The sequence below is a fragment of the Electrophorus electricus genome, chromosome 26, assembly GCF_041902795.1.
Source record: "Electrophorus electricus isolate QZ-2024a chromosome 26, ASM4190279v1, whole genome shotgun sequence".
Lineage (NCBI taxonomy): Eukaryota > Metazoa > Chordata > Actinopteri > Gymnotiformes > Gymnotidae > Electrophorus > Electrophorus electricus.
This window is the reverse complement of record NC_137522.1, coordinates 1,170,413-1,195,000: the sequence shown is the minus strand read 5'-3', so window position 1 is coordinate 1,195,000 and position 24,588 is coordinate 1,170,413. Positions and strand designations below refer to the sequence as shown.

At 47.7% G+C, this 24,588-nt stretch overlaps 1 protein-coding gene across 1 annotated transcript in view; it reads left to right on the top strand.

Moving 5' to 3' along the window:
- LOC113583146 (uncharacterized) overlaps positions 1 to 23,285 on the top strand; it is a 34,056-nt gene extending 10,771 nt beyond the window's left edge. The window contains exons 3-6 of the mRNA XM_081708034.1: positions 9,825 to 9,901; positions 13,702 to 13,953; positions 18,962 to 19,108; positions 19,313 to 23,285. Of these exons, the coding sequence (XP_081564160.1) occupies positions 9,825 to 9,901; positions 13,702 to 13,953; positions 18,962 to 19,108; positions 19,313 to 19,424 (588 nt within the window). The 3' untranslated portion in view covers positions 19,425 to 23,285. The remainder of the gene's footprint in view (positions 1 to 9,824; positions 9,902 to 13,701; positions 13,954 to 18,961; positions 19,109 to 19,312) is intronic.
- Positions 23,286 to 24,588: the final 1,303 nt, after the last annotated feature.

Below are 24,588 nucleotides of genomic sequence, written 5' to 3'. Positions count from 1 at the left end.
TTAGGAGAGGACGATTGATTACTGCAATTTACCGTTTCTGCTAACAGGCTCATTTCCATGACTGTCCTCATTTTGTCATCGATTTCTTCCCGGTCCACACAGCGGAGAATACTAAAAACTAAAAATTATCGACTGGAAACCTTTCGTGTCCAGTTCGTTTTGTCATCCAACGAGTAATATGTTGATATTCGGCCTTTTGAAATGTACTGATTGACTGATGATACTTGAGTCTTAAAAAATCACTCCATAATGTGGATGTCGGTTCATTTTTAGGAAAGATATCACACACACACACAAACATGTTTCTAGGCAGCCTAGTCCGCCTGGCTCAAAGGAATATTTCTGTGTTACCCAACCAAATCTCTATCTACCACATCTGTAGCGTGGTCGATTACCATGGACAGTAATTTAGACACGTTTCCCTGTAATTAGAGGAAAATAGAAAACCCACTGACTCGAAAGACACTTACAGTGGCTTATAATGAAAGCCTCGGGGCAATAAACATTTCCGTTAACAGTGTATTTCTGTGGAATTATTTCATGAATTCTTTAGTCTGCTGCATGTAAGCTACAATGCTACGTAATTCATTTTTCAGACATGCAACGAATATTTAGTGTTACTGTAAACACGGAACTTCTTGTGCGTGTACACTACAAAAAAAAACTAAACAAAACGTAGCACACGTGAGATGAACCGTTTCTGTTTATTACTTAATTGCTCCAGTGTCTAAAAGTTGGATACAAATGCAAAATATCAGCTTTGATAAACATGTCTTCCCCATTCTAAAACAGTAATTAAAGTGTGATGCTTGTAGTTTTGAATTTGCTTTATTGTCATCACATTTTCAAAGGATTTTTCACAGAATGCACCAGCAGCTCTTAGGTGGGTTTACAGTCGGTGGGTTGTCCATTGTTTTCTACGTACAGGGGAAATGCAGAAATTATTGCCCGTAGTAATCGACCATATGGTGCAAGATTAGGTTGGGAAAACAATGGAATATTCCTTTAAGCGGTTCACCAACTGATTGTAAACGTGAATATAAACCCGAGGTGGCATTACACAACTGTTAAAATAACATTTTGAAAAAGCTCGGGCTCTTCAATGTAGTGACATTACAGGGGACCGTTGTGTATGGTCAGAGCACAGGCATAGTTTGGGGCAGGACGGTGGAAGGTCTCACCTTCAAAGTTTGCAGGCGGCTAAAACAGTGTGATGTCTTAACCCCTAGCTGTTGGATTTGGCCGATATTATTGTTTCATAAATACAGTCTGTGGTGTTCTTTTAGTATATTAGCTCAACCTTTCGAACATTTCAAAGTAAGTTAAATTTGATGTGCAATCTATAATAATGTCAGACATTGCTGGCTTGTCAGCTAGTGTAAGCTATAACCAGTCCCTGGGCATGTCGTGTGTGAGGGTGGGTGGTGTGAGTGATGTCCCCTCACACCACCCACCTAATGTGTGAGGGTGGGTGGTGTGAGTGATGTCCTCTCACACTACTCATATAATGTGTGAGTGATGTCCCCCCACACTACTCATATAATGTGTGAGTGATGTCCCCCCACACTACTCATATAATGTGTGAGGTTTGGTGGCGTTGGGTGAGTAGTGTCACCCCCTAAAATACCTGGGGATTATTAACCCTGGATATGTCATGATTATACACTGTGCTGTATATGATTTCAGTCGCAGAGATGTGGGGGTGGGGGTAGTTGAGTCGTCTAGGCCAAACACACATTAACAGGTTCCTTCGCCATAACGACTGCAGCATGTGTTGTTTTCACAAGTCCATCTTGACCCTTGAAGGTCACATAAATGTTCGGGGCCATTTTACACACCATTCCCGTGCTCCTGGTTACCCAGCATGCACTGGAGAGAAACGCCCACGTACTTGCAGTCCTGCCGATCGTGGTGACGGACCCGTTCGGCTGAGGGTTGTTGAGCAGACACACTCTCTATAAGCAGTTCTGGCGATGGGAACGGAGTGAATGAAGTCTCTGGAACACTTCACACTCTTCACAGTTCCTGAACGTGAACCAGACGTCACGCAGTGTTTGAACCCGCGCTTTATACACGTCTACAAGTTAGAATTCAGGCACGTGAAAATTACCACACAAACATCCCAGCACTCAGCTTTGTGACTGGATTTACTCTTAAGAGTAAATTTTGATCAAAATCGGGTCCTTTCTGTCTCTGTTGCTGATGCAGTGTTACCCACTGTGCACTGAAGCGGCTGGCATCACATTCACAGGGTTCCTAGAAAATCCCCTCCACCACTCTGTGCAATTTCATTTGTATCACTCGTTTTGTTTTTTTTTTCTCTTCATGCAACAGACAATTACAGTGGACTTTGCACAAAGCTCTTCAGACCTTTCCAGCTTGTCAGAAATTAAAGTGTGAAATTGGTTCCGCAGAAGCCGCTCGATAAGGTTGTAAATGTTGGGAAATTAACGCAGCATTTGCACCCACCGCCCTGCCTCACCACGTCACCCACCGGCTAGCCTCACTCGGGGTGACTGCGTGATCGTGGCAGCCTGGCTGGGCTCGGCCATGCCCTGTGGCGCAGAGGCAGGGTGCCAGCCCCAGTTCGCTCAGACGAGTCCCGCCCCAGCGTTTGAGCTTTGACCTTTATGGGACATTTGGGGTAAATGTGACTTTAATAGGGTCAGGGGTGCCTGTGTCCAGAGGGCGCGGCACACTTAACATGCTGACACAAGCAGTCCGTCTGGACACTCCCCAGGAGGGCCGTCTAGATGCCGTTAGAGAGACTCCCTCGGCTAAGACAGATCAGGGGGGCAAGCTCGCATAAAGCCAAATACTGGTTTTATGTATACACAAAACAGTAGCATCTGCAGGCTCTTAATATCCCCCCCATGCTCCCCGTGAAGGGCACGTCTCTTGCACACAAACACACACACACACACCCACACACACACAAACTGGACAGGCTACAAATCCTGTAGTGGCAGAGCCCAGAGTAGCTGCTGTACCAGAGAGTGATGGTGGCCGTGTTAAAGCGCCAACTGCCAGGGTACCTCCCTCTTCTGACAGAGCCAGTGCTCTGTCCCGTATCACACACCCACAGAGAGAGGGAGAGAGAGAGAGAGAGGGAGAGGGAGGGAGGCATAGCTAAATTGTGTTTATACAGTGTTAAGAGTATAATGTAATACCCTTATCATCAATTATTAAAGTTCCTCGGGGATCACTAATGCCAGGCGGGTTTAAAATGCCTCTGTGTGCCCCTGGCTGTACCTCTGCTCTTCTTTGGAACCTCTCACCCACTCTCTATTCTGTCACTCAGCGTTCCACATAAGCCCTGCTGTGGCCCCCGTTCCTACCCACGATCCTCCAGGAGCACCTTCAGCTGTTCTGCAGTGGCTCTCCCGACGAGGCCTGCCTGGCCTTTGTCCAGGTGTTCCTGTCTAAAAAAGCACGCGTCTTTCCTTCTCTGCAGTTTTATCAAGGACCCGCCAATTTACGCGCACACGCGACATTCACTTCTCCAGCATGTTAAACTAAACTTTGCGGCAGTCTCGAGCTGTAACCACGCCGACTGCTCTCCTTGTCTTTAATGCAGAGCTATATAAAGGCACAGAGTACAACCAATGTTCATATTAACATACCTAATAATTACACTGCATAATTAGCTGCCAACTTCAGAAGATGTTTCTATGGAATATTGTAATACCTTCCCTAGCAATTTTACTGTCATAAGATGTAAGCGTCAGTGGGCGTGGTTAACGGACCTCTTCTGCCATATGATGTGAGCGTCAGTGGGCGTGGTTAACGGACATCTTCTGCCATATGATGAGCGTCAGTGGGCGTGGTTAACGGACCTCTTCTGCCATATGATGAGCGTCAGTGGGCGTGGTTAACGGACCTCTTCTGCCATATGATGTGAGCGTCAGTGGGCGTGGTTAACGGACCTCTTCTGCCATATGATGTGAGCGTCAGTGGGCGTGGTTAACGGACCTCTTCTGCCATATGATGAGCGTCAGTGGGCGTGGTTAACGGACCTCTTCTGCCATATGATGTGAGCGTCAGTGGGCGTGGTTAACAGACCTCTTCTGCCATATGATGTGAGCGTCAGTGGGCGTGGTTAACGGACCTCTTCTGCCATATGATGTGAGCGTCAGTGGGCGTGGTTAACGGACCTCTTCTGCAGTAGTAAAATCTCCTTGCGCCACTTAACAGGCTTCTGTAGCCTCTGTAACCCATAGTTAACCTAATTATTTCGTATTAGTTCTAAGTTTCTAGGGGTCATGAGATCTTGAGTAAATGTCCAGGCAGCTGAAATGCCAGAGTGTGAGATTAATGTGAAGTGAGGCCAGTTTAGCTGGCCCAGGCCCCCAGGCGCGGCGTGTCCTCCAAACAGGCGTGAAGAGACACCAGCTCTGGGCTGCCGGCGAGACCTCAGGCCGCTGTTGGACACGTCATCCCTGCCGGCCTGTTGGCTCGGGCTTGATCATGACCAGGTGCGGAGGGGGCGGGGGGGTTAGGGGGTTATGCCAGACACCTCAGTGCACCTGTGGAGTCTGCGTGTGTGTGCGCGCGTGCTGCGCTGGGGACCAGCTGCCATCTGCTGGCTCGTCCACAGGCCAGTGGCCAGGGGTAACTGCTCCGCCGGCCGTGGCCGTGGGTTATCGCATCGTTCGGACACCCCCGGCCTTCTTTAATACTGATAAATCTGTTTGTTTTTCCTCAATTAATGCCCACGCGCGACATTAGCATCTATGCTAATCCATGCCACAGTGCACCTCGATGAGTCAAACTGATTAATCAGTACCTCCAGGGCTGTCCCTGCCACGGCCAGCGCCACGCAAACCACAGCTTTGTTTAATATTAATGAATTACATTAGGCTGATTTTGCATCTATTCTTAATGGGCTTGTATTGCTGAATTATACAAGAGAAAAGTATGGAGCTATAAAGAGCAAGTCCTGACAAACACACAGTTAAGCAAGTCAGTCTGTAGAGGAACACAGAACCCTACGTGGAACCAGGAGACGTGCATAAGACGTGTAACGCAGGGCTTTTTGACGTCACGCATCCTGTTACACACACGAGCTGTGTTCTGCGGAGTGGATTGGTGGGCTAGTTTTTCTGCGGCCTTATTCCACTAGGCTGGCTCGACCATCTCAGTGTAAATCTCAGAAAATGTTCCCATCTGCAACCATGTGCGCATGTTGATCTCTGAAGGCTGTACGATACCTAAGCAAAACGACAAACACAGGCATGACCTTCCGTAGTGCGCGTTTAGAACGTGGTGAGATACACTGCCATTTTCACGTCCGTGTTCTCGTGCATAGGTGAAAGCACGGGTGCTCTGACTGACCCTGGGCATGTAAGAAAATAAAACCCCTTTGACAGCAAGAAACGGCAGCGTTAGCCTGCTGCCTCACCGCTAAACCCACACTTCTTCCCAGAAAGGACACATTTATGCAGAGAGTTTTTTTCTCTTTTTTACAAATGCTTGACTAATACAGACTATTGTGGAATAGAAACATGCCAAGTCTGGGCCTGTATAGTGGCCTTTATGTGCCAAACTAATCTAAGAGTGTCTATTATGTATTTTCAGTCTTTTAATGCATCTATATCAATGACATGCATACCGAAGCCCCACTTTGCAAGTTCTAATGGTTTAAAGTTTGATAAATGGTTTTCTTGCTATTCAGAGAACATGTCACTTCCTGGGAACATGTCATTTCCTTGGCCAGCAGGACTGTGTCACTGCAGTCTAGCAGCCTGTAACTGTTGATTGCCTCAGTTGAAACTTCAACTGAAAAGTTTGGCGAGAGTGGACATGGGTACCACGAACTATTTAAAAACAAACTGATCAAATGGTGATGAGTGACAGCCGCCTTCCTGGAGGCGCGGCAGTGGGACTCGTTCTGTAGTCTGCACTCCCGGCAGCTGTGTGATAACAAACACCCTGCAGGTGCACACTCACCCCCGTTCCCCTCTGCGGTCTGGTTTGGGTTGTTTTTTTTTTTGTCCCTGGGGTCTTGTTGTTTGAAGGACATGTTTGGAGCTGGGAGGGTGCATTCACATGACTGCTGTAATGAACGCAGCTATGGTTGTTATTCCGGCTGCTGCATCTGCTGTGGATGCAGGGTCGTCTAGGCCTTCCGTGTTCCATGTGTCCCACATCTACAGCATCAGTCTGGTGGAGTATTGCGATCGACATGGTAAGCATACCTCGCGGCTCTCAAAGCATGTGCACACGCACAATGTCTGCGTCGTCCGATGCGTGGCCTACCGTCCTGCTTCGCCATGAAACCGCCATAACTACCTACTGTAAAACATCGCACACACACCATACATGTGCGTTCTCACTCATTTGTCTATGAGCTCCTCGTGTGGATAAAAATAGCACTTCTGCCCCTTAGAACAGTTTCAGATGCTTAATGGTTTCATCGGATTTGCCGTAATACACAGTAGGTTTGGATATTGACATGCATGGTTTTGTTGGTTTGTGGGATTGATTATTTCCTCTTAAACAGAGTGTTCATTCCAGAAAAAAAGTTTCCCTTAAGCCATCTTGAGCATTAAAACGGTAGTGGCCACTAGCAGACAAGCATGTGACCACTTACACAACAGTGCGATGCCGCATTGATTAATTGACACACAATGATATTTTTCTGCTTAAAAGTGCCTCCCTTTACAGCTGAAGTAAGTGCTCCTGGCAGATTTGAATCGAGCCAAGAAAAATGTCTAAATTGGATAAAAAACTAGCCATGGGGAAAGTTAGTAATTAGGGGAGTGATTTTACTGTGTTTACAGATAAAGGTAGCAGGCTTGGTGGGGGTTTGTATGTATTCGTCTGTCAACAGCCCCTATTAAGACACACCCATAATGGTTAAACAAAAGAATGTTTTCAGTGAACACAGAAACTGTCAGAAAATACACATGTACATACACGTTTACCGAAAGTTAATCATGTATTGTCACGGGATGTGACAGAATGAAAACGGTTGCCCTTATTCTCGACACTGACGGCTCAGTCACAAGAACCAAGTTTAGCTAAACTTGCTATTAGCTAAACAAACACACCACTCCACTGATGGTTCTTTCTTTTTTTGTCTTGCAGTATTTCTCCTTCTCTCTCTGTCTGTCTGTCTGTCTGTCTAACAGATGTGGGGGTAGGGGGGCAGTCCGAGGGAACGTGCCCAGGGGGACTGAAGTCTGTCTGCGCTGGCTCATCTCCCAGGGACACACCTCCAGCTGATAGCACCCTCATCACTCCAGATTGCCCTGGATGATTCAGTCCCCTCAGGCAACGCGGGGCCACTGGGAGCATCGGGGACGGGTCTCTCTGCGGGGGAATGAAGCAGGCCACCGGGGGTGTAGATACAGGCTTAGAAGAAAGACGTAACCACAGTGGGACGGTGGGAATGGCACGAGTTGGATGATTCAATAACACCACCCTCTGCCATTGCAGGGCGATAAAGTTAAGAAACCTGCCGCGAATCACAGCTAAAATATTGATATGTGAGTTTTTCCCACGTTTTTTTTTGTTGCGCTATTAGATGAGGAGTGCTGTGCGTAGACTCAGTCCTCTGTCTGACACTAAGGGTGTTTTTATTCTTTTAGACAAAAAAGTCACAGCATGGATTTGGTGATCCTTTTAAATGCCTCATACTCACCTACCTTGTTGACATGCGGCTCGGCGTGCTGTACGCTGGTGCAGAACATTTGGGAATGTATGAAGGCAATTTTTTGGCAGAATGGCTAATCATACACTTTGCCTTGTGTTATCTGCCAAGACAGACCGGCAGGCTGTTCTCCGGCATCCTTCTTCTCGTGTGCGTGTGTGTGCGTGTGTGTGTGTGTGTGTGTGTGTGTGAGAGAGAGAGAGAGAGAGAGAGAGAGAGAGAGAGAGATGTGTTCCTGGGAAAGTGTGCACTGAGCAATATGCCAAGTGTGTGTGTGGTGTGTACGGTTTTATGATTACGCCTTGCCTGGGGTGGCTTAGGGGTACTGAACATATGAGTGTGTGTGTGTGTGTGTGTGTGTGTGTGAGGAACGTGATTCCCTGTGTGTGTCGGGCTGATCCTTTCAGCATGGAGAGATTTACACGCATGTCATACACTCACCACTGAAGTCCAGACACACGCTGTGTGTTGTCAGCCCCAGTGCCATTTCTCCCTCTCTCACACTGTTTTAAAAGCACATCAAACTGGAGAATCTTGCGCACAGGGTATCTTTCAGGGTATCTTCACGTTGGCCGGTCAGCGCTGATGCTGTCGTGCTTTGCGCTTGAACGTTACCCACCCGGGCGGAGCTCGTACCGGCACGTGAGTGAAATAAAGAGAAGACTTCACCTTCCTCAACTCGCCTTGGCGCTCCGCAATCAATGAGCCACTTTTTAATTCGTCTGAACAAGCCCGCGCGACTCCCGTGGATTTACACGTGCACCTGCCAAAGGACTGCAGAAACACCGCGCGGCGCTACACGTGAGGGCGTGGGAGGCGCACCCGCTCGCCCTCCTCGCGCGCTGATGAATAGCCACATATTGACTCATATTGGTAAGTGCGCGCGTGTTCCATTACAGAAGCAGTGGCAGGTGGACATCGCAACTGTGTAATTCTAAGTACATACAAACAAACCGCATTACGCGGTATAGCATCGCTGTAAACAATAGTTGTTATAATGGTGAGCTACCGAAGCGCATCCCCTCAAAACAGTCTGAAAGGAAATGTGTGGCGTGTGTGCTGTGTGAGGGCGAGATGACCTTTATCTACTTTACAAGCCAGTGCCGTCGAGTCTTTCCCGTCGCACATCTCACGTTCGCCCGTTAAACCGTGACGCTTCTCTCCCGAGCCTGCAGCTTTGCGCGCGCGCCTCCTCGAGGCCCGGGACACGTGGTCCCTGCGTCGGCCGGCGTGCCGCTTTCACTCCGCGCCCGGACCGACGTCCTGCGCGGCTCTCCTCCCACCAAATCGCTCGTCTGAAAACCGCTTTCACTTTACTTTTTTCTTTTTTGTTTTTTTTTTTGTTTTTTGTTTTTGTTTTGTTTTGTTTTGTTTCGTTTCATCTTCCGCTCGAGCGCCAGCACGCGCGAGAAGGAATAAGAAAAGGCGGCGCGGAGCTGTCAGCGTCCTCGCGCGACGGCGCTGTCACATCAAGCCCCGGCTAAGCGACAGCGCCGCGCGACGAGCTCGCGACGTCTCTCGGAGGGAGGACCTTGATTAGCGCCCGCGTCAACAAAACGGAACGGGTGGAGGAAAGAAGAACAATCCAGTTGCAAGGAGCAGAAAACGCCCTCCCGGAACTTCAGATGCTCCGCCACTGCGCTGTCGCTGCTGCGAAGGATTTTGGTTGCCAGCGCCGACGCCACATGGCAGCGCTCGTCCTGACAAAGCTTTTAATTACTGGCTAAATATCAAATAATTAAGGGCCAGTATTTGGCGACTCCTGAGAATTAGCAGTCTGAGACGTCCCTCAAGGCAAAGACAGCCCGGCACTGGAGAGCTCGAGAGTAACTGCCTTGTCTATTATGAAACACTTAAAGTAAAATATATGTCAGTGTGGCGTGGCATAAATCGTCCGTGGAGTCGGTGTGGTTTTGGAAATGCTGTTGTGTTTGGAGATTTGAGAGCCGTATTAGCTAATACGCCTACCGTCACACCCCACACAGACACACGCTACAGGACTACGTCCAAAATGGCTAATGGGTTTAATATATATGAGGGCATGGCTAGCAGCGTGTTCCTTTGTTTATTTATTGGATGGGTCGATACTTGCCTCAGTCTTAATGCAGTTGTAGCACAATTTCTAAATTGGTGCTCACGGTTAATCTGATGGGTTTTATGTGTTCCTCAGGACGCTAGGGGAAAAGTCCTGCGCTCGAACACTGGCGGGCGAAGAAGAACAACACCACCCAAGACCAACACCACCACGTAAGCATGAACAAAAACACGCGTCTGCATGTGACTCAATGTTAACCAGAGAAGAGGAACACAAGTGCATGTCCATGGCTTTCCAAGAGACTCCTGTTCTGCTGTCTTCAGGAAGTTTATCTCTTTATAAACACACAGTAATACTCCCTGTAACAGCTTTATAAAGACACAGTAATACTCCCTGTAACAGCTTTATAAAGACACAGTAATACTCCCCGTAACACCTTTATTAGCACACAGCAATACTCCCTGTAACACCATTATAAACACAGTAATTAATACTCTCTGTAACACCTTTATAAAGACACAGCAATACTCCCTGTAACAGCTTTACAAAGACACAGTAATACTCCCTGTAACAGCTGCCTCTTGGGTTTGGTTAAGCCCAGAAAGTCCTCTCTCACGTACTGTAAAGACGAAGGATTATTACAGTTTGCAGTAACTAGAAACCACGGCACCTCAACAAGCTTTCATTCTCCATTGTAATTATTTGAATTGAGTCAGAATGGCATGAAAGCAAATCCAGTCTCACGTGTTGGGTTTTCCGTCGTCGCGTCTAAGCGTGCGTACCCTCGCCTCGGATTAGTGAAGCACAACCCACCGACGTACCTCCTGCTCTTTGCCTCTGCCGACACAAACTCCAAACTAGAACTGCATTTTCAAATCTCGTTAAGTGATTTATCTGATTTCAAATCTTTCTTTGTTGTTTTGTTTCAAGCCCTCCCTGTACCAAGACAAAGGCTTAAAATACTGGGTTTAATATTTTTAATCAGATGAAAAACATAAAACAACTCCAGATAACATCTAAGCCTTCTGTACAAGCACTGTATGTTATGGGATGTGGCATGTGCATTGATGTTTACAGGCTGTCGTTATGCTCAACAGAGGTCTAATCCTGCTGCTTTGGAGACATTGTATGGAGAGGCCTCCTGTAATTACACCTTTAATATCCTCAGTGTGTTCAAACTGCTGTTATATGTGTTTAGACACATTCACCATTTGACCCCAATCTGAGGAAAATCACTATGATGTCCTTTGATCCCTGACCTTGGCTGGGGAGACGTGAGAGAGAAACGAAGCAGCTCATTACAACAACTCAAGAAACCCAGGACACAGCCAACCCCAGGCCTGTGTAGTCTGAACCCAGGACACAGCTAACGCCAGGCCTGTGTAGTCTGAACCCAGGACACAGCTAACGCCAGGCCTGTGTAGTCTGAACCCAGGACACAGCTAACGCCAGGCCTGTGTAGTCTGAACCCAGGACACAGCTAACACCAGGCCTGTGTAGTCTGAACCCAGGACACAGCCAACCCCAGGCCTGTGTAGTCTGAACCCAGGACACAGCTAACGCCAGCCCTGTGTAGTCTGAACCCAGGACACAGCTAACGCCAGGCCTGTGTAGTCTGAACCCAGGACACAGCCAACCCCAGGCCTGTGTAGTCTGAACCCAGGACACAGCTAACGCCAGCCCTGTGTAGTCTGAACCCAGGACACAGCTAACGCCAGGCCTGTGTAGTCTGAACCCAGGACACAGCCAACGCCAGGCCTGTGTAGTCTGAACCCTGGACACAGCTAACGCCAGGCCTGTGTAGTCTGAAGCCAGGACACAGCTAACGCCAGGCCTGTGTAGTCTGAACCCAGGACACAGCCAACGCCAGGCCTGTGTAGTCTGAACCCAGGACACAGATAATGCCAGGCCTGTGTAGTCTGAACCCAGGACACAGCCAACCCCAGGCCTGTGTAGTCTGAACCCAGGACACAGCTAACGCCAGCCCTGTGTAGTCTGAACCCAGGACACAGCTAACGCCAGGCCTGTGTAGTCTGAACCCAGGACACAGCCAACGCCAGGCCTGTGTAGTCTGAACCCAGGACACAGATAATGCCAGGCCTGTGTAGTCTGAACCCAGGACACAGCTAACGCCAGGCCTGTGTAGTCTGAACCCAGGACACAGCTAACGCCAGGCCTGTGTTACTGTAGTAATGTTGGCACTTTGTGAAACTGGAGTCTAACATCGTTCTCTCTTCAAATGTTCCGCTGCAATCTCATCTCTATGGCACTTGTTGCCAAACTTTTAATAAGACAACACTGACGTTCTTCACTGTGTGTGTGTGTGTGTGTGTGTGTGTGTGTATGTGTGTGTGTGTGAGTGTGTGTGAGTGAGTGAGTGTGTGTGTGTGAGTGAGTGTGTGTGTGTGTGAGTGAGTGAGTGAGTGTGTGTGTGTGTGTGTGTGTATCTTTTTTCTCTCCTTTTCATTTGGACACAATCCAGGTAAATAAATGCCAAAAAGAAGAAAACAAGCATTTAATTATCTTAGTCCCCTAAAGACACACACTCTCTTTCTCTCTCTCTCTCTCTCTCTCTCTCTCTTCCTCCCTCCCTCTCTCGCTCTCTCTCTTTCTCACACATGCCACAAACCCGAGAGGTAGAGATATCAGTGTTGTTCATTGTTGGTGTTGCATTTTTATTCCTTGATTAGTTTTGTTTAGTTTTGTTTTGTCTGTATTTTTTCTTTGTTGCTCTCACATGTCTGCCTTAAGGGAGCGAGTCACATATGCTCCCAAATAAATCTGAATTACAATCTCATCCTGCACTTTTTTTCCCAAGGGTCTGTGATTAATACCAAAGGAATCGGTCCCTAATTCATTGTGTGGAGAACGAGTGAGTCAGAGACGAGGCGTGAAGTGCAGAAGAGAAGGGCGTCTGTCTCCTTCGCCGCTGGCCGGGGGGGGTGTGTGTGTGTCCGCTTGGCACCGTGTTCCTGTGAAAATTGGATTTGTTAGCAGCTACAGCTCACAAAACTGCATCCCCGCCAACCCCCCCACCCCAACACCACCAACCAATCACGCTTTCATCAGCAGGAAATGATGTCGTCGCATCACTTCTCAATACCCCCCCCCCCCCCCCCCCCCCCCACAAATACACACCCCTTTTTTTGCTTGCTTGTTCGCAGAGAGAATGAGAGAAGAGAAACAGGAGGCGAGGGGAGGTTATATACCCATTAGGATGCATGTTGAGATCAGCCCTGTTCTAGCGCAGGGGACGAGCTGGCTGAGCTCAGGCACCAGGTGCCCTCCCAGTTTCCTTCCCACCTGACTTTTATAGAGAAAGAAGAGAAGACAAGAAAATGTCAAAGTTTTTTCCTTGTGTCCTAATGTTTGGAAGTAAATACTAATGAAAGAACCCTTTTAAAAGCAGCACTTAGGATCCTTTTTAAGTGTGGTGGAGTGTATTCACACATGCTGGGTGATGCGTATGTGCAACCTTCTTTTCCTGCTTTTTCAAAGATTTGTAGATCGCTAAGAATATATTCGGAGAAAAATTTAAGCATTGTAGTGAAGATGAACTCAAACATAGGCGACTAGATTTAAGGCAAAAATAACTAAAATCATAACTATCCCTGCCTCTGTAAACCTCTGCCCCGTCACACAACTTCTGTGTTTTAGTTCGGTATCATCATATCACATCTAGAAGGCAGAAGTGTGTTTCTTTAGTTGTGTATCTCACAAAAGCCGCTGCATACGAGCAGACCATTGAATGACTGGTGGTGACAGATTAAAAAAAAAAAGATCCACAGCATTATTGTGGAGTGTGAATTTCAGGCTTATCCATGGCAAGAAGAGATGAGAAAAAGGGAACTCTCTAAACGCCTGCGGCAGATGTTACTTGAGGTCTGTTTTGGGCTCCACTCTCAGCTTGCGGAGCCGGAGTAAAGGAGAACGAGGGATAATAATTAGCCTGGGGAAATAAATAAAGCTTGTCTTTGTCAGATGACAATTATGTTCTCCGCTGCTGTCTTAGAATCCCGCGCTGTCCTGCCACGCGTCTTGGTGGGAGCAACGTGCACACGGCGATCGGAGAAAAGCGATCGGTATTACGTAGCTCAGCCCGAGGCCTGCACGTGCCCCGGACACTGCTGTACTCTACCACACTCCACAATGCTCCTGGACACTCCTGCACTCTACCACACTCCTGGCTGCTTCCCAGGGTGCAGAATCGCTGGCAGCAGAGAATACAGATCAGCTGGAGTCCAGACGACCCCTCTGATTACAGGTGTGTGTGTGTGTGTGTGCGCGCGCACATAAGTGCATGTGACAACACCCTATAATTCAAGAGTCTGTGTGCATCAGCATGAATGTGTGTGCGATTTGCCCAGTATCTCCCACAGTATTATTTTGTGTGCACAGTTCATGTTAGCTTTCCTAATTGTGTGTTTGTGTGTTTGTGTGTGTGCGCGCGTGCGTGATTTACCCTGTATCTTATACAATATTATTATGTGTGCACAGCTTTCACAATTGTGTGTGTGTGTGTGTGTGTGTGTGTTGCCCTATTGAAGATAAAATAGATCAGTGACAGTATTATCAGGGACAGAAATCGACAGGATCACATCTACTTAATGAATCAAACAAGATGACCCCCTCTGCTCAGGACTATGTAGCCATTCAGTCATCCATAAAAAGCGAAAGAAGTAGAACATCACAACCTCCCATCACACAGTTTCCATGAAAATGATGAGTTATGCAATATAATTTGTGCACCCTAACGACCAAAGCGACCGGAAGCGGCAGTCGTAGTACATCTTAGATTACGCACGAGCCAATCAAACATCACTGATGTCTCTGCATGTCCCTGAGTCAGTGCAGAGATGCCAGAAGGCTGTTCTGAAGCCTGCATGTGCATGTGTGCGTCTGCTGGTCGTCTCTTGTTATTGAGGTTAAGATCAGATCATTGCTGTCGGAAGGCTCCGGACAGCACACCAGGCCCTGCTCCAGAGCTAGGAAGAGACGGGGAAGTCTGTGTGTTCTCTCAGTGAGCTTCCAGTCTCCTGTTTTAGGCTGAGAAGCATTCTGAATATTAAAACGTGCCTTTTGGTCTTCTCATGACTGTGTGATAAACTGATACTGATGGAGCCTTGGTCTGGTGTCACGCTGTGTTCTCAGAGTGAGCTTGAAGCCCTGCGTGCGTTTATGGTTTCTTCTCAAAAGGTTTCTTCTTAAAAGGTCCAGCCTGCGGGTCAGCCGGAGTTAAGATAGCGTCTCTAGAGAGACGTGTTTCTCCAGACGACTGCAGAGTGTCTCCACTCGCCCTCGCAAACTTGCGTTAAGATTTCATGAGGAAGCGTAGTCTCCGGAGGCACAGTGCACAGTGGAAACGGCTCCAATGCCAGAGCCGAGCGACTCGGCACGCATCTCGGCGCGAGCCGTGCTCCCACGCCTGGGATGCACCACCCTTTGGATGCGTCTTCAGCTTGCATTAACCCAACAGCCTGGGACGAGAGTCCTTCTGCCACGTGAACCGCAAACAGATGCCATGCCACCTTGTACAGGAGCTTGACGAACGAGGCCTTTTCTGTGTTTAAAGACATGCAGTATTGCACTGGCGCGGACCAGATCTTCAGGCGTCTGCAGGTTGCATTCCAAAGCACTACCTTTTTATGCAGAGCTGTGTGACTCCGCCACCCCTCGTAACGTTGAGCGGTTAGAAGGTGGACGCGTGCGCGGAGGAGAGCGAGATTTATTACGGGAAGATCCAGAGTCAGTGAGCCAGCATGGAGAGTCCGGGAATACATCGGAAAGACAAACACTTGGCAACAGGAAAGGGAGGCAGGTTATAGCATACATAAGCAAGGATAAGAACACATAACTAAGTTTGAAGATAACACACACTCAGTGAAACCACGACGCTTGGAAACGGACAAAGGCCAGGAATCACATACACAGAGGCAAGGAATTCCAGAGGCATGGATTACTCAATAGACTTACAATGACCAGCAAAAGGGTTTAAATACATGAACTAGTAAGAGTTAAACAAGACACAGGTGAAACTCAGGAGGGGCGGAGAAAACGAAACTAAGGAACGGAACCATAACAAGGAAGTAAATCAAAACAGACACGAGACAGGGTAACCATGGAAACAGGGATGCTAGGAGGGGCCAAACGTGACACCTGTGACACAGGCTGTCCATTTTGTTACTGTAAATGTAAACATTTACGCCACATGTGAACACCCTAAACCCACGTCACCAGCTTCCTCACCACAGACAACACAACAGCTAATCTGAAGCCTTATCTACAGTGAAACCAGACTTGGACTTGCCTGATGCGGTCAAGCCACCGCACTCGGTCTGTACCACCAAATATGTCAAAGTCATATAATTAGCACATGGCACTTCTCTCCTAGCCCAGAGGAAAGTGACACGCTCGGAGTCTCCCACCACACTGCACCTGGAGTTCAGTCTTTGCAGGGAGGACCTCACAGATCACTCAGCATATTATAATTAATCAAACAGTGTTAATTATCTCATTATGTACAAGAGGTGGATACCCATACAGGGATGGAGGGAGGAAAAGAGAGAGAGAGAGAGAGAGAGACTGAGTGAGAGAAAGATGGAGATATAGAGTAAGAAAGATAGCTGGCCATGGAGCGATGGGAGGCTGTGATGAGAGATCGAAGGTGGGCTCACTCTTCTGGTCTGGCCCAGGCGTCCCGTCGTGTACAGGGCTGTGGTGGCGAGCAGGGCTCGATCTCCTTCCTGTGAGCAGGGTCCCACGTCCTCCTCCAGCCTGGCGGGTCCATGTCTCTGCCTTCACACACAGGATTAGTCCTTAACGCTCCCCTCTGTCTCCATGACGAGGCCGACGGGACCCATCCCGCAAAAAACCAGCAAGGAAGAGCGAAGGAAACGAGCAGGAAGTAGGAATCTTCCCAGAAGGCTTTACACCAGGTGCTAAGATAAAAGTCCCGTGACCAGTAAATGATGTGTGTTCTGCACGTTTGAAGGCAGCTGTAGTAAGTTTAGGACCAAAACTGTTTGTGGATTAACAGAAGAGGAGGAAAGCTCAAAAGGAATGTAGCAGGGAACTTTGTAACCAAAAAAAAAATCGTTATCTGAATATTAGATGCCCTGCTTTTTAAATTATACATGGAACATATAATTACATTCTTGGAACTTACCGTATGATCAAAGTTTAAGAAGCTGCGTAAAAGCGTGTATTGAGGGGAGAGCGTGATTAGAAAAATGCATCCACTTCTTAAAGTTATACTTCATTCGTTCGAAATTATAATATGAAAGGCAGTCACCATAGAGGCGCAATACAATTTCATTCTTAAACAAGGAGGTAATTACTCTGACGGTTCTATTGCCAGACTCTTTCAGCCATTATATTGCTCTTTCTCTCTCTCTCTCTCTCTCTGTATGTATGTATGTCTCCTGACTTGTCTTAACGAACACCGGAAGAAAAGGACAGAACAGTTGGTAGTATAGATTTAATCCTCCTTAAGCTCCCTTAATATCTTCTCCAGTGGTGCTTTCTCTGAGTCAAAGCAGAGTGCTTCCCTGTTAATCTTTAAACCAGCTTGCATACTCGAGGCACCAGTTCCTGGTCTTGTATACAGAGGGACCAGAGGAAACCAAAACCCTCACCTCATCATGGCTGTTCACGGCAGTATCATCTGTTTTAAAAACCAAACGTGCAGTAGATGCACCAAATAGTCCCTCACTAAACCCTGGAGTCCATCGGCACATCTGCGTAGTAAGGCAGAAATCTCTAATACTCTAATACTGTTAAAAATGACTTTACCAACACAGGGAACATCTCGTTAGCTTATGGTCATGTCACTGTACCCATGCTCTGAATGATTCCATGGCTTAGTATGTGGTTGAATTGCAGCAGAGTTTTGTGAAAGTGGGGATTTATGAGTATACACACAGATTTCTGGGCTTTTTATTGCAGGTTTGGTCATGGTGGAATTTACTGACTGTCCTGTTTTCGCTGACCTTTTGAAATAAGTGGGGAGCGCCTGAAATCTGAAGACAAACCCACCTTGGCTGTCTGGCACCTGGTACATAGCAGGGAAATGCCATTGACTCCTGACATATCTCACCTCTGCTACACTCTGTGAGCTAGCGGGTCTCCAGCCGTAATCAGACAATAATCAGACTGTAATCAGACTGACTTCATTAAAGGTTGGCTACATTATGGGCTGCACTCTGTTATCCGTTGAGCTTCTGTAATGTCTGTTCAACATCTCTGAAAATCTGCTTGATTATGCAGCAATACACAGTCATGAGTGACCATTCTTTGAACGTGTCAGAGGGGTCAGGGTAGTTCTCACTGGCTTTCCTTCCTTGCTTCTGGCACACGATGTTCTGTCCACGTGTTCACACGGCACAGAAGGGTAGTCCCCTTGATCTGGGTAGCTAGAGAACAGGTGGGGGAGAGAGAGAGAGAGTGTTTCACGTGGGTTACATCAGGCAGTGATTGACAGGTCTGCGTGCTGTACCCTGGGCAGGAGTTCTCCATCTCCAGCTGTTATGGTGTTGTTGGAAGTCACCGAACCCATGACGCAAAAGCTATCGAGACGTTTAGAGCTCAGCTCAGGGTTGTTTTGTTTTTTTTTGTTTTTTACCTTTTCCATTTCATGTTGGTCTGTGTCATTACCGGTCGTCTAATGAGGACCTCCGCCGTGGCACTAATAGGTTATCACATCAAACGCTCGCTCAGCCTTGCCGGTTACGTCTGCGTGAAATGGTGGTGAATCCTGGTATATCTGCAGTTTTGGTGTGACGTGTTTGTCTGTTCTGGGTTTTCCTGGTATATCTCCTGTTTTGGTGTGCCGCGTCTGTTCTGGGTTTTCCAGCTCCAGAACCGTTTCTGGCCTCGTCCAGATTCACTGGGTTGCTGTGTTCTCTCCTTTGTCTGTTCTTGTTTTGTCTTCTTGGTTTGTCTTGAACTTTGCCTCTCAGATCTCTTCCTTTAGGGTTTGCTTTCATGCTTGGAAACATTCATACATTCCAGTACATGAATCTGGATGTTTTGAGTAACTGGTAGTGTTTTGTGTGTGTGTATTTTCATAGATCAGGTGGTGGTTATTACTTTTCTGTCAGCTCTGTTGTTTTGTTTCTTGTTCTGGCCTTTAGTTGCACACCAAGTTGAGACCCACTTGCAACCTTTTGTTGACAATATATGCCAGTTACCATGGTTTTCTGTTTTCCTTCTTTTCATTGCATCCATCCCATCTAACCATATATAATCTGTTACCACTCTATTCCCTCATTCAGCTACAGCGCCGTGACTCTCTTCGCCCTTCGTCTTCCTCGCTGTGGCCCTGGGGGAAGAGTTGAGCGTGAGGTTGGAGCTGCTCTCGATGCACTTAGTTCCCTCCCACCTGTTTCTGCACGTAGCACTGAAGGCTTCCATACTACCAGGTACATTAATTCACCTCAAGCCGTTTAGATACTGTAACACTTAACACTATATTGATTTGCACATTATTTTTGGATTTTTTGACGTAATGGCTTACTTTGCAAAAATCTCATACTGTATAGAAGAGAGTGCTGGTGAGATTCCTGCCAGCTGTGACAGAAGATAAAGTTTAAATCGGTCTCAAGAAACTCCATCTCTTCCCACAGCCGAGAAGAAGCCGCATACATTTTCGCTCTGCCTGTATCCATCTCTGAAGTTCTTCGGGTGCCCACCTCTCCTCGCTCGCCGATTGCCACTTGTCAGATAATCCACATATGATGTGGGGGCCAATTGACCGTGAAGGTGACTAACCAAAAAGCTCTTGCTACAAGCCTTGCCATACTCACCTGTCAAAACCCAGATAGCTCAGCCCAGGGAAAGGGCCCGGGGCTGACGAGGCAAGGCGGTGGAACCGAACTCCCCGGAAAACGCACCACCTCGCCATTCAAACGCCGCTGATCGGCGTCATCGAGGCAGCTCCGGAGAAAGGTCCAGGACGCCGTCGTTATGATTCAGCACACGGGAGTGGCGGATGGGGGGAAAAAAGAGAGAGAGAGAGACGGAGATATCGCAGCGCTCGAGGAGAGCACGCCGAGACGAGCATCTCTGCAGAACTCTCCGGGTTCTTGTGAGATCTCGCCGAGATTGCTTCTTACAAGCGTGTGCGGGCTTACTTAACCAAACGCACAGTGTAGGGGGCAGCCAACCACGCGCCTGCCTGCCTGTCTGTCCCGCCCTCCTTTGCCCCTACGCAAATCGCTCTGCTGTCGGTTAGGATAAATCGGGCCGGCCATGAGCGGGGAGCGTAGATTATGGTAGATTTGTGTCGCCCAGTGTTGCTGCGTCTAGTATTCACGGCCCGGCTGCTATAAGAAGAGCTTTAGCTGCCATTGATCTGGCTGTGTCGGGATGGAAGTGCTTCTCCGTCAGGTAGGTCAGCAAGCACCAGGCGGCCGAGCGCTGCTTTGCCTCGGGACTCGGCGCTTGGACCTCCCAGCGCGGCGACCGGGGTGAGAGATGTCACCTTTGTGTTGAGTCAGAGACCCATGGCACACTTGCGTAAATGGTTCTATTCACATGCTTATATGGGACTATGACCGGTTGGCAGAACCACACTGGATAGGAGGGAGAGAAGGGGTGTGCTACCGAGAGCTGCTTTATTTGATCGAATTGGGACAGGCGGCGATTGGAGGAAGCGACAAGTCAGAGGTGGCCAGCCGAGGCCAACGAGGCAGAGAACCGGTGGACGGAGCCTTAGCAATTCAGTTCTACGCAGTCTGGCGTCGTTTAAATCCTTGCTCTACTCTGGACTCTTTGCGAGGGAATAAAGCAGCAGTGTCATGGAAAGCTTATGGCAGGGAATCTTATCTCCCACCGAGCCCACGGAGCCTCCGAACGCCAGCAGCGAAGGTTCACTGGGATCCTACGGGTAGCTCACGCAGGCCAGATTTGCACTTCTGAAGTCTCGGAGGATCTCGGACGGTTCATCCTCTTTAGGAAGAGCCCCTATGATTCCTCATTCTGTGATGGCAGGATGATCCCGACTCTAATCGAGGCCGGCCCAGCGTCTTGCTGTCCCGCTAATCCTCTTCCCTGCCTTTTCTACTCTCCGTTTCCCTGCTACCCCAGGCTCCCTCGGCCAGCGCTTAAAGTAGGCGACGGTGCGGACCCCGCCGCAGAGATGGATCCCTACCCGGATTTAGCCGACTTTGCAGGGAGGGATTAACACGGCAGTTAAAGTTGGAGTCTCACCCGACCCGCCTGGGCCTCGGCCGACCGCAGGGGTCGACGGGTTACGTCCGTGGACCCTCGTCCACGGCGCTCCGTGTAGTCAGCGTCCGATCCCTTCCACCATCGCGTCGCTCTCACTCCCCGCTCATCAGACCCTGTCTAATGGGAATGACGAAACAGGAGAGAAACATTAGGAGCTCATCTCTGACGTAACTATAAAATAAATGATGTGTTTGTATTTGTGTCCTGCGTGACAGATCTCATTACGTTATCCAGTGTCCCTGCTGAGACACACTGGATTCTCACTAATTATGAAGCCTTTTTCTGAGTTGAAGTGCGTAGGACGGAAAACCTCACAGTATATTACAAATGTATGTGCAGCGTGTATTATAAATATAAACCTTTTATGTAAACGATTAAGTGACCTAATCAAGCTGACAGTCACACGGCTCTTTACCCAGAGTGCCCGAGTTCAGACACTAAAACGCTGTGGCTTCAGAGGCCGTACATGTCAGACGTTAGCCAGCAGGGCACTTCACGGAACAAATACCACAGTTGCACTTTTCAATAGCTGAACCTGTCAGCAGAGTACTTTTTAAAAAAGGAGAATTATGACAAGTATAGATGTATATCAGATGAACTGTGGGAATTAGACTGGAACTAAAATGCCTTGTGTCAGGTACAAAACTGCTCTGTCAGTCAGTTCTAAATTAAAACACTATAGGTGAGCTTTCAGTAACAATAGAGGAAGTGTAATTACTCCTCACACAGAGATTGATGGACCGGCGGTCTTAACGAATTTTAATAACAAAACCTCTGCCAGCCGTCTTTGGCGAGGCATTCTGTTTTTCCCTTGGAATTCATTCTTCAGCACATCATAGCGTGTTTCTGATGTTGTTCATTTACATTCACAAGGTTTGACTCTTCAAACTGTTCACGTCAGCTGTAATTTTAGTTATCTTAAGCGATGAAGAAATGTTTTATTTTCTCACCACCAAAAATGCGCAATCTAATGGATTTGATTCCCATCCCGGTGGATTCGTGCAGGCATGCTTTTAGAATTCAGTTGTTGATTCACTTCTGTTAAAGTGCCATGCTTGATCTTCAAGGCTGTGTGACTGTGTATCTTGGCTGGGAGCGGCACTGCCTTTTAGGGGAGGCATTATCTGAAGAGAAGTGACCTCAAAGACTCACAACTTTACCAGCGGAGGGATGCGACGCATTTAATGTGGTGTTGCACGCGCTTCCGTAACCGTATAGCGTTTAACGTAGAGTACAGAAACAAATTTGAACACTTCGTCGAATTCAGTGCCATCAAATAACCACAGTCCTCGTTCGGAGTAGGTGTGTGCTGTGTGTGAGAGGGTTCTGGTGCACCAATGCTGTAAGGATTGCGTGCAGGATCCCTGGTCAGGGCACGAGGCGTCTCCCCCAGCGTGGACCCATTAATCGCACTCATCCCAGGCGTCTGCACAGGAGCGTTACGAGGCCCCAGGGGCAGACTCGGAGAGCCTTGTTAGCCCAGTGCTCAGACTGCTTCTCCACTCTCCCCGAGACAAATAAACTTGGTTATGGATCTGCTCCAGGTCCAAGCCAGACAGAGCGGGCGAGGTGGAGACATGCGTGAGTGGGGAACGGCACCCTGTCTCTACATGAGACCAGTAGGAGACAGGGACAGGGAGTCCCGGTCCATCTGCTGTGTATATGTTCAGCATTAATTGCTCTTCTAAAACATCAGAACGAGCCCTGGTGTGATTTTGGAGATATCAGAGTGTTAAAGCAAGGTCATCCTTCTCTCTGTTCAAAACCCTCTTTTCAGTATTCAGGCAAAGTTTAGTTTTAAGTCAATGCATCACAACAGGGTCTTTGTAGTGATTTGCTGTAATTTTAGGCAAGGTTTGTTACATGAGACACAAAGCAAATCTCCACTGTTAATTTCATTATTTTATTGTTATTTATTTATTTGTGTGTGTGTGTAAGGTTGTTGGTTACAGTGCATGATGAAACTATCCCTTTTCTCAATTAATGTCTTTGAGATGCTCAGGGTTTGCTAGTTTTACACTGAAGACGTATTCCTCTGCCATAACATTTGACGCACGGCTCTGTCAAACCGTCAGGACTAAAGCGGCTTGTCTGCTCAGCTGCGGATGGAGGCGGAACGCTCCGGAACTGCTCCGTTTCCGCTGTCCTTCGGTTTCCTTGCCCCTTCTGCCTGCCGGTTTTGAAAATGAAAAAATTGAAATGACTGAGATGATGGATCGATGCGTTGAGATGTTTGTCACATTAAATTGAATCCTTCTGATGGCTGGGAGATTTGCTCTCTGTCAGACGCAGCCACACACTCAGTCTATTGTAAACTTTCTTTTCACAGTGCTTGCTATGTCTTATTTTGATTTAATAAATAAATATGTACCAATAAGAGAGCCACCTCCATATTTTTAGTCATTCTGTAGACCTTGTTATTTTAATCATGTCACACACTCCTCCGTAGTTTAATTATCTTTGTTTAAATAGGTTGGCCTCCAAGTAGGCTGAGCAGTGATCAGATAACGGTTCTTTGTCTGTTTATAAATGATATAATTTATAAGTTTCTTGATATAAGATTTCAGAAGCTGTGCGTTTCTGCAGTAGGTCTCCTCAGTGAAGTATGAAGGCACATGTATGAATAACGTCTATTGTCCCTCGGTGAGTCGGTCTTGTCGACGCGCGAGGTTGGTTCCTCACTCGGAGGCTCACGCAGCAGTAGCTCGGCCCAGTGGAGAGAGTGAGCGCGTTCACTGTGGGCGTGTTGGGCACAATCAAGGCACTTTGCTGATGCTGCACTAAGACGGGCTAATTAACGCTGCTAGCCTCACAGCAGCCCCAGAAGAAGAGCCCTAGACACACCTCAGCAGTGCTGTCTAAAGGGAAATGCAAGAGCATGTATGTGTACGAAAGTACACACGCACACATCGAAATGAACCAAATCCAATACTTTTTATATAACACATTAACTTAAGAAAAGTTGCCTAAATTGTACCCAAGCGTGTCACTTAGTAGATAATCAGGCAGAAAGAATATCAATACCTTCAGAAACAAGCTCTTTTGTGCACTCTGCGCATTCAGGTTGTGAGGGGCCACAGGAATAAACGTACACCGTCTGCATGCATGTGTTTGGGAATGGTGTATTGATTATGCTGAACTGGGTGCAGCATACTGTTAGAAGACTCTCGAACATTCTGATCTCCACAGTGTTCTGTAATACCACAACCAGCAGTGTTATTGCTGTGTCCCAGGTAACACAATACTGTACATTTCAACGAGGTCCCTTTATCTAGCGCCTGCAGGTTCAATTGGCACTGATATAATGTTTAGCAGTTTTATCAAGCAGTGCTTGCCCCAGAACGTGTAACTCGAACTGGAAAGGCGACTAAATCCCAGTGATGCACAATTACCAGGATTATGTTCCCAGACTTCCATTAATCTCTTTCCAGACGAATATGGAGACAAAACTGTTTGCCAACTTTTCATGTTCGTGTCTGTGAGCTTTGTTGTGTTCAGTTACTTTGTCATGCGGGGAGAATCCGTACTGTTGATGTTGACTTTTGAAACCTAGCTTATTTGTTAGCCAGCCCGATAGCCCTTTAATCCCTCCCATGCTTACAGGTTTGTGCTAACAGGTGCCATCATACCAGCACAGGCCTTTATTCAAGAATCCAATGAAAAAAATGCA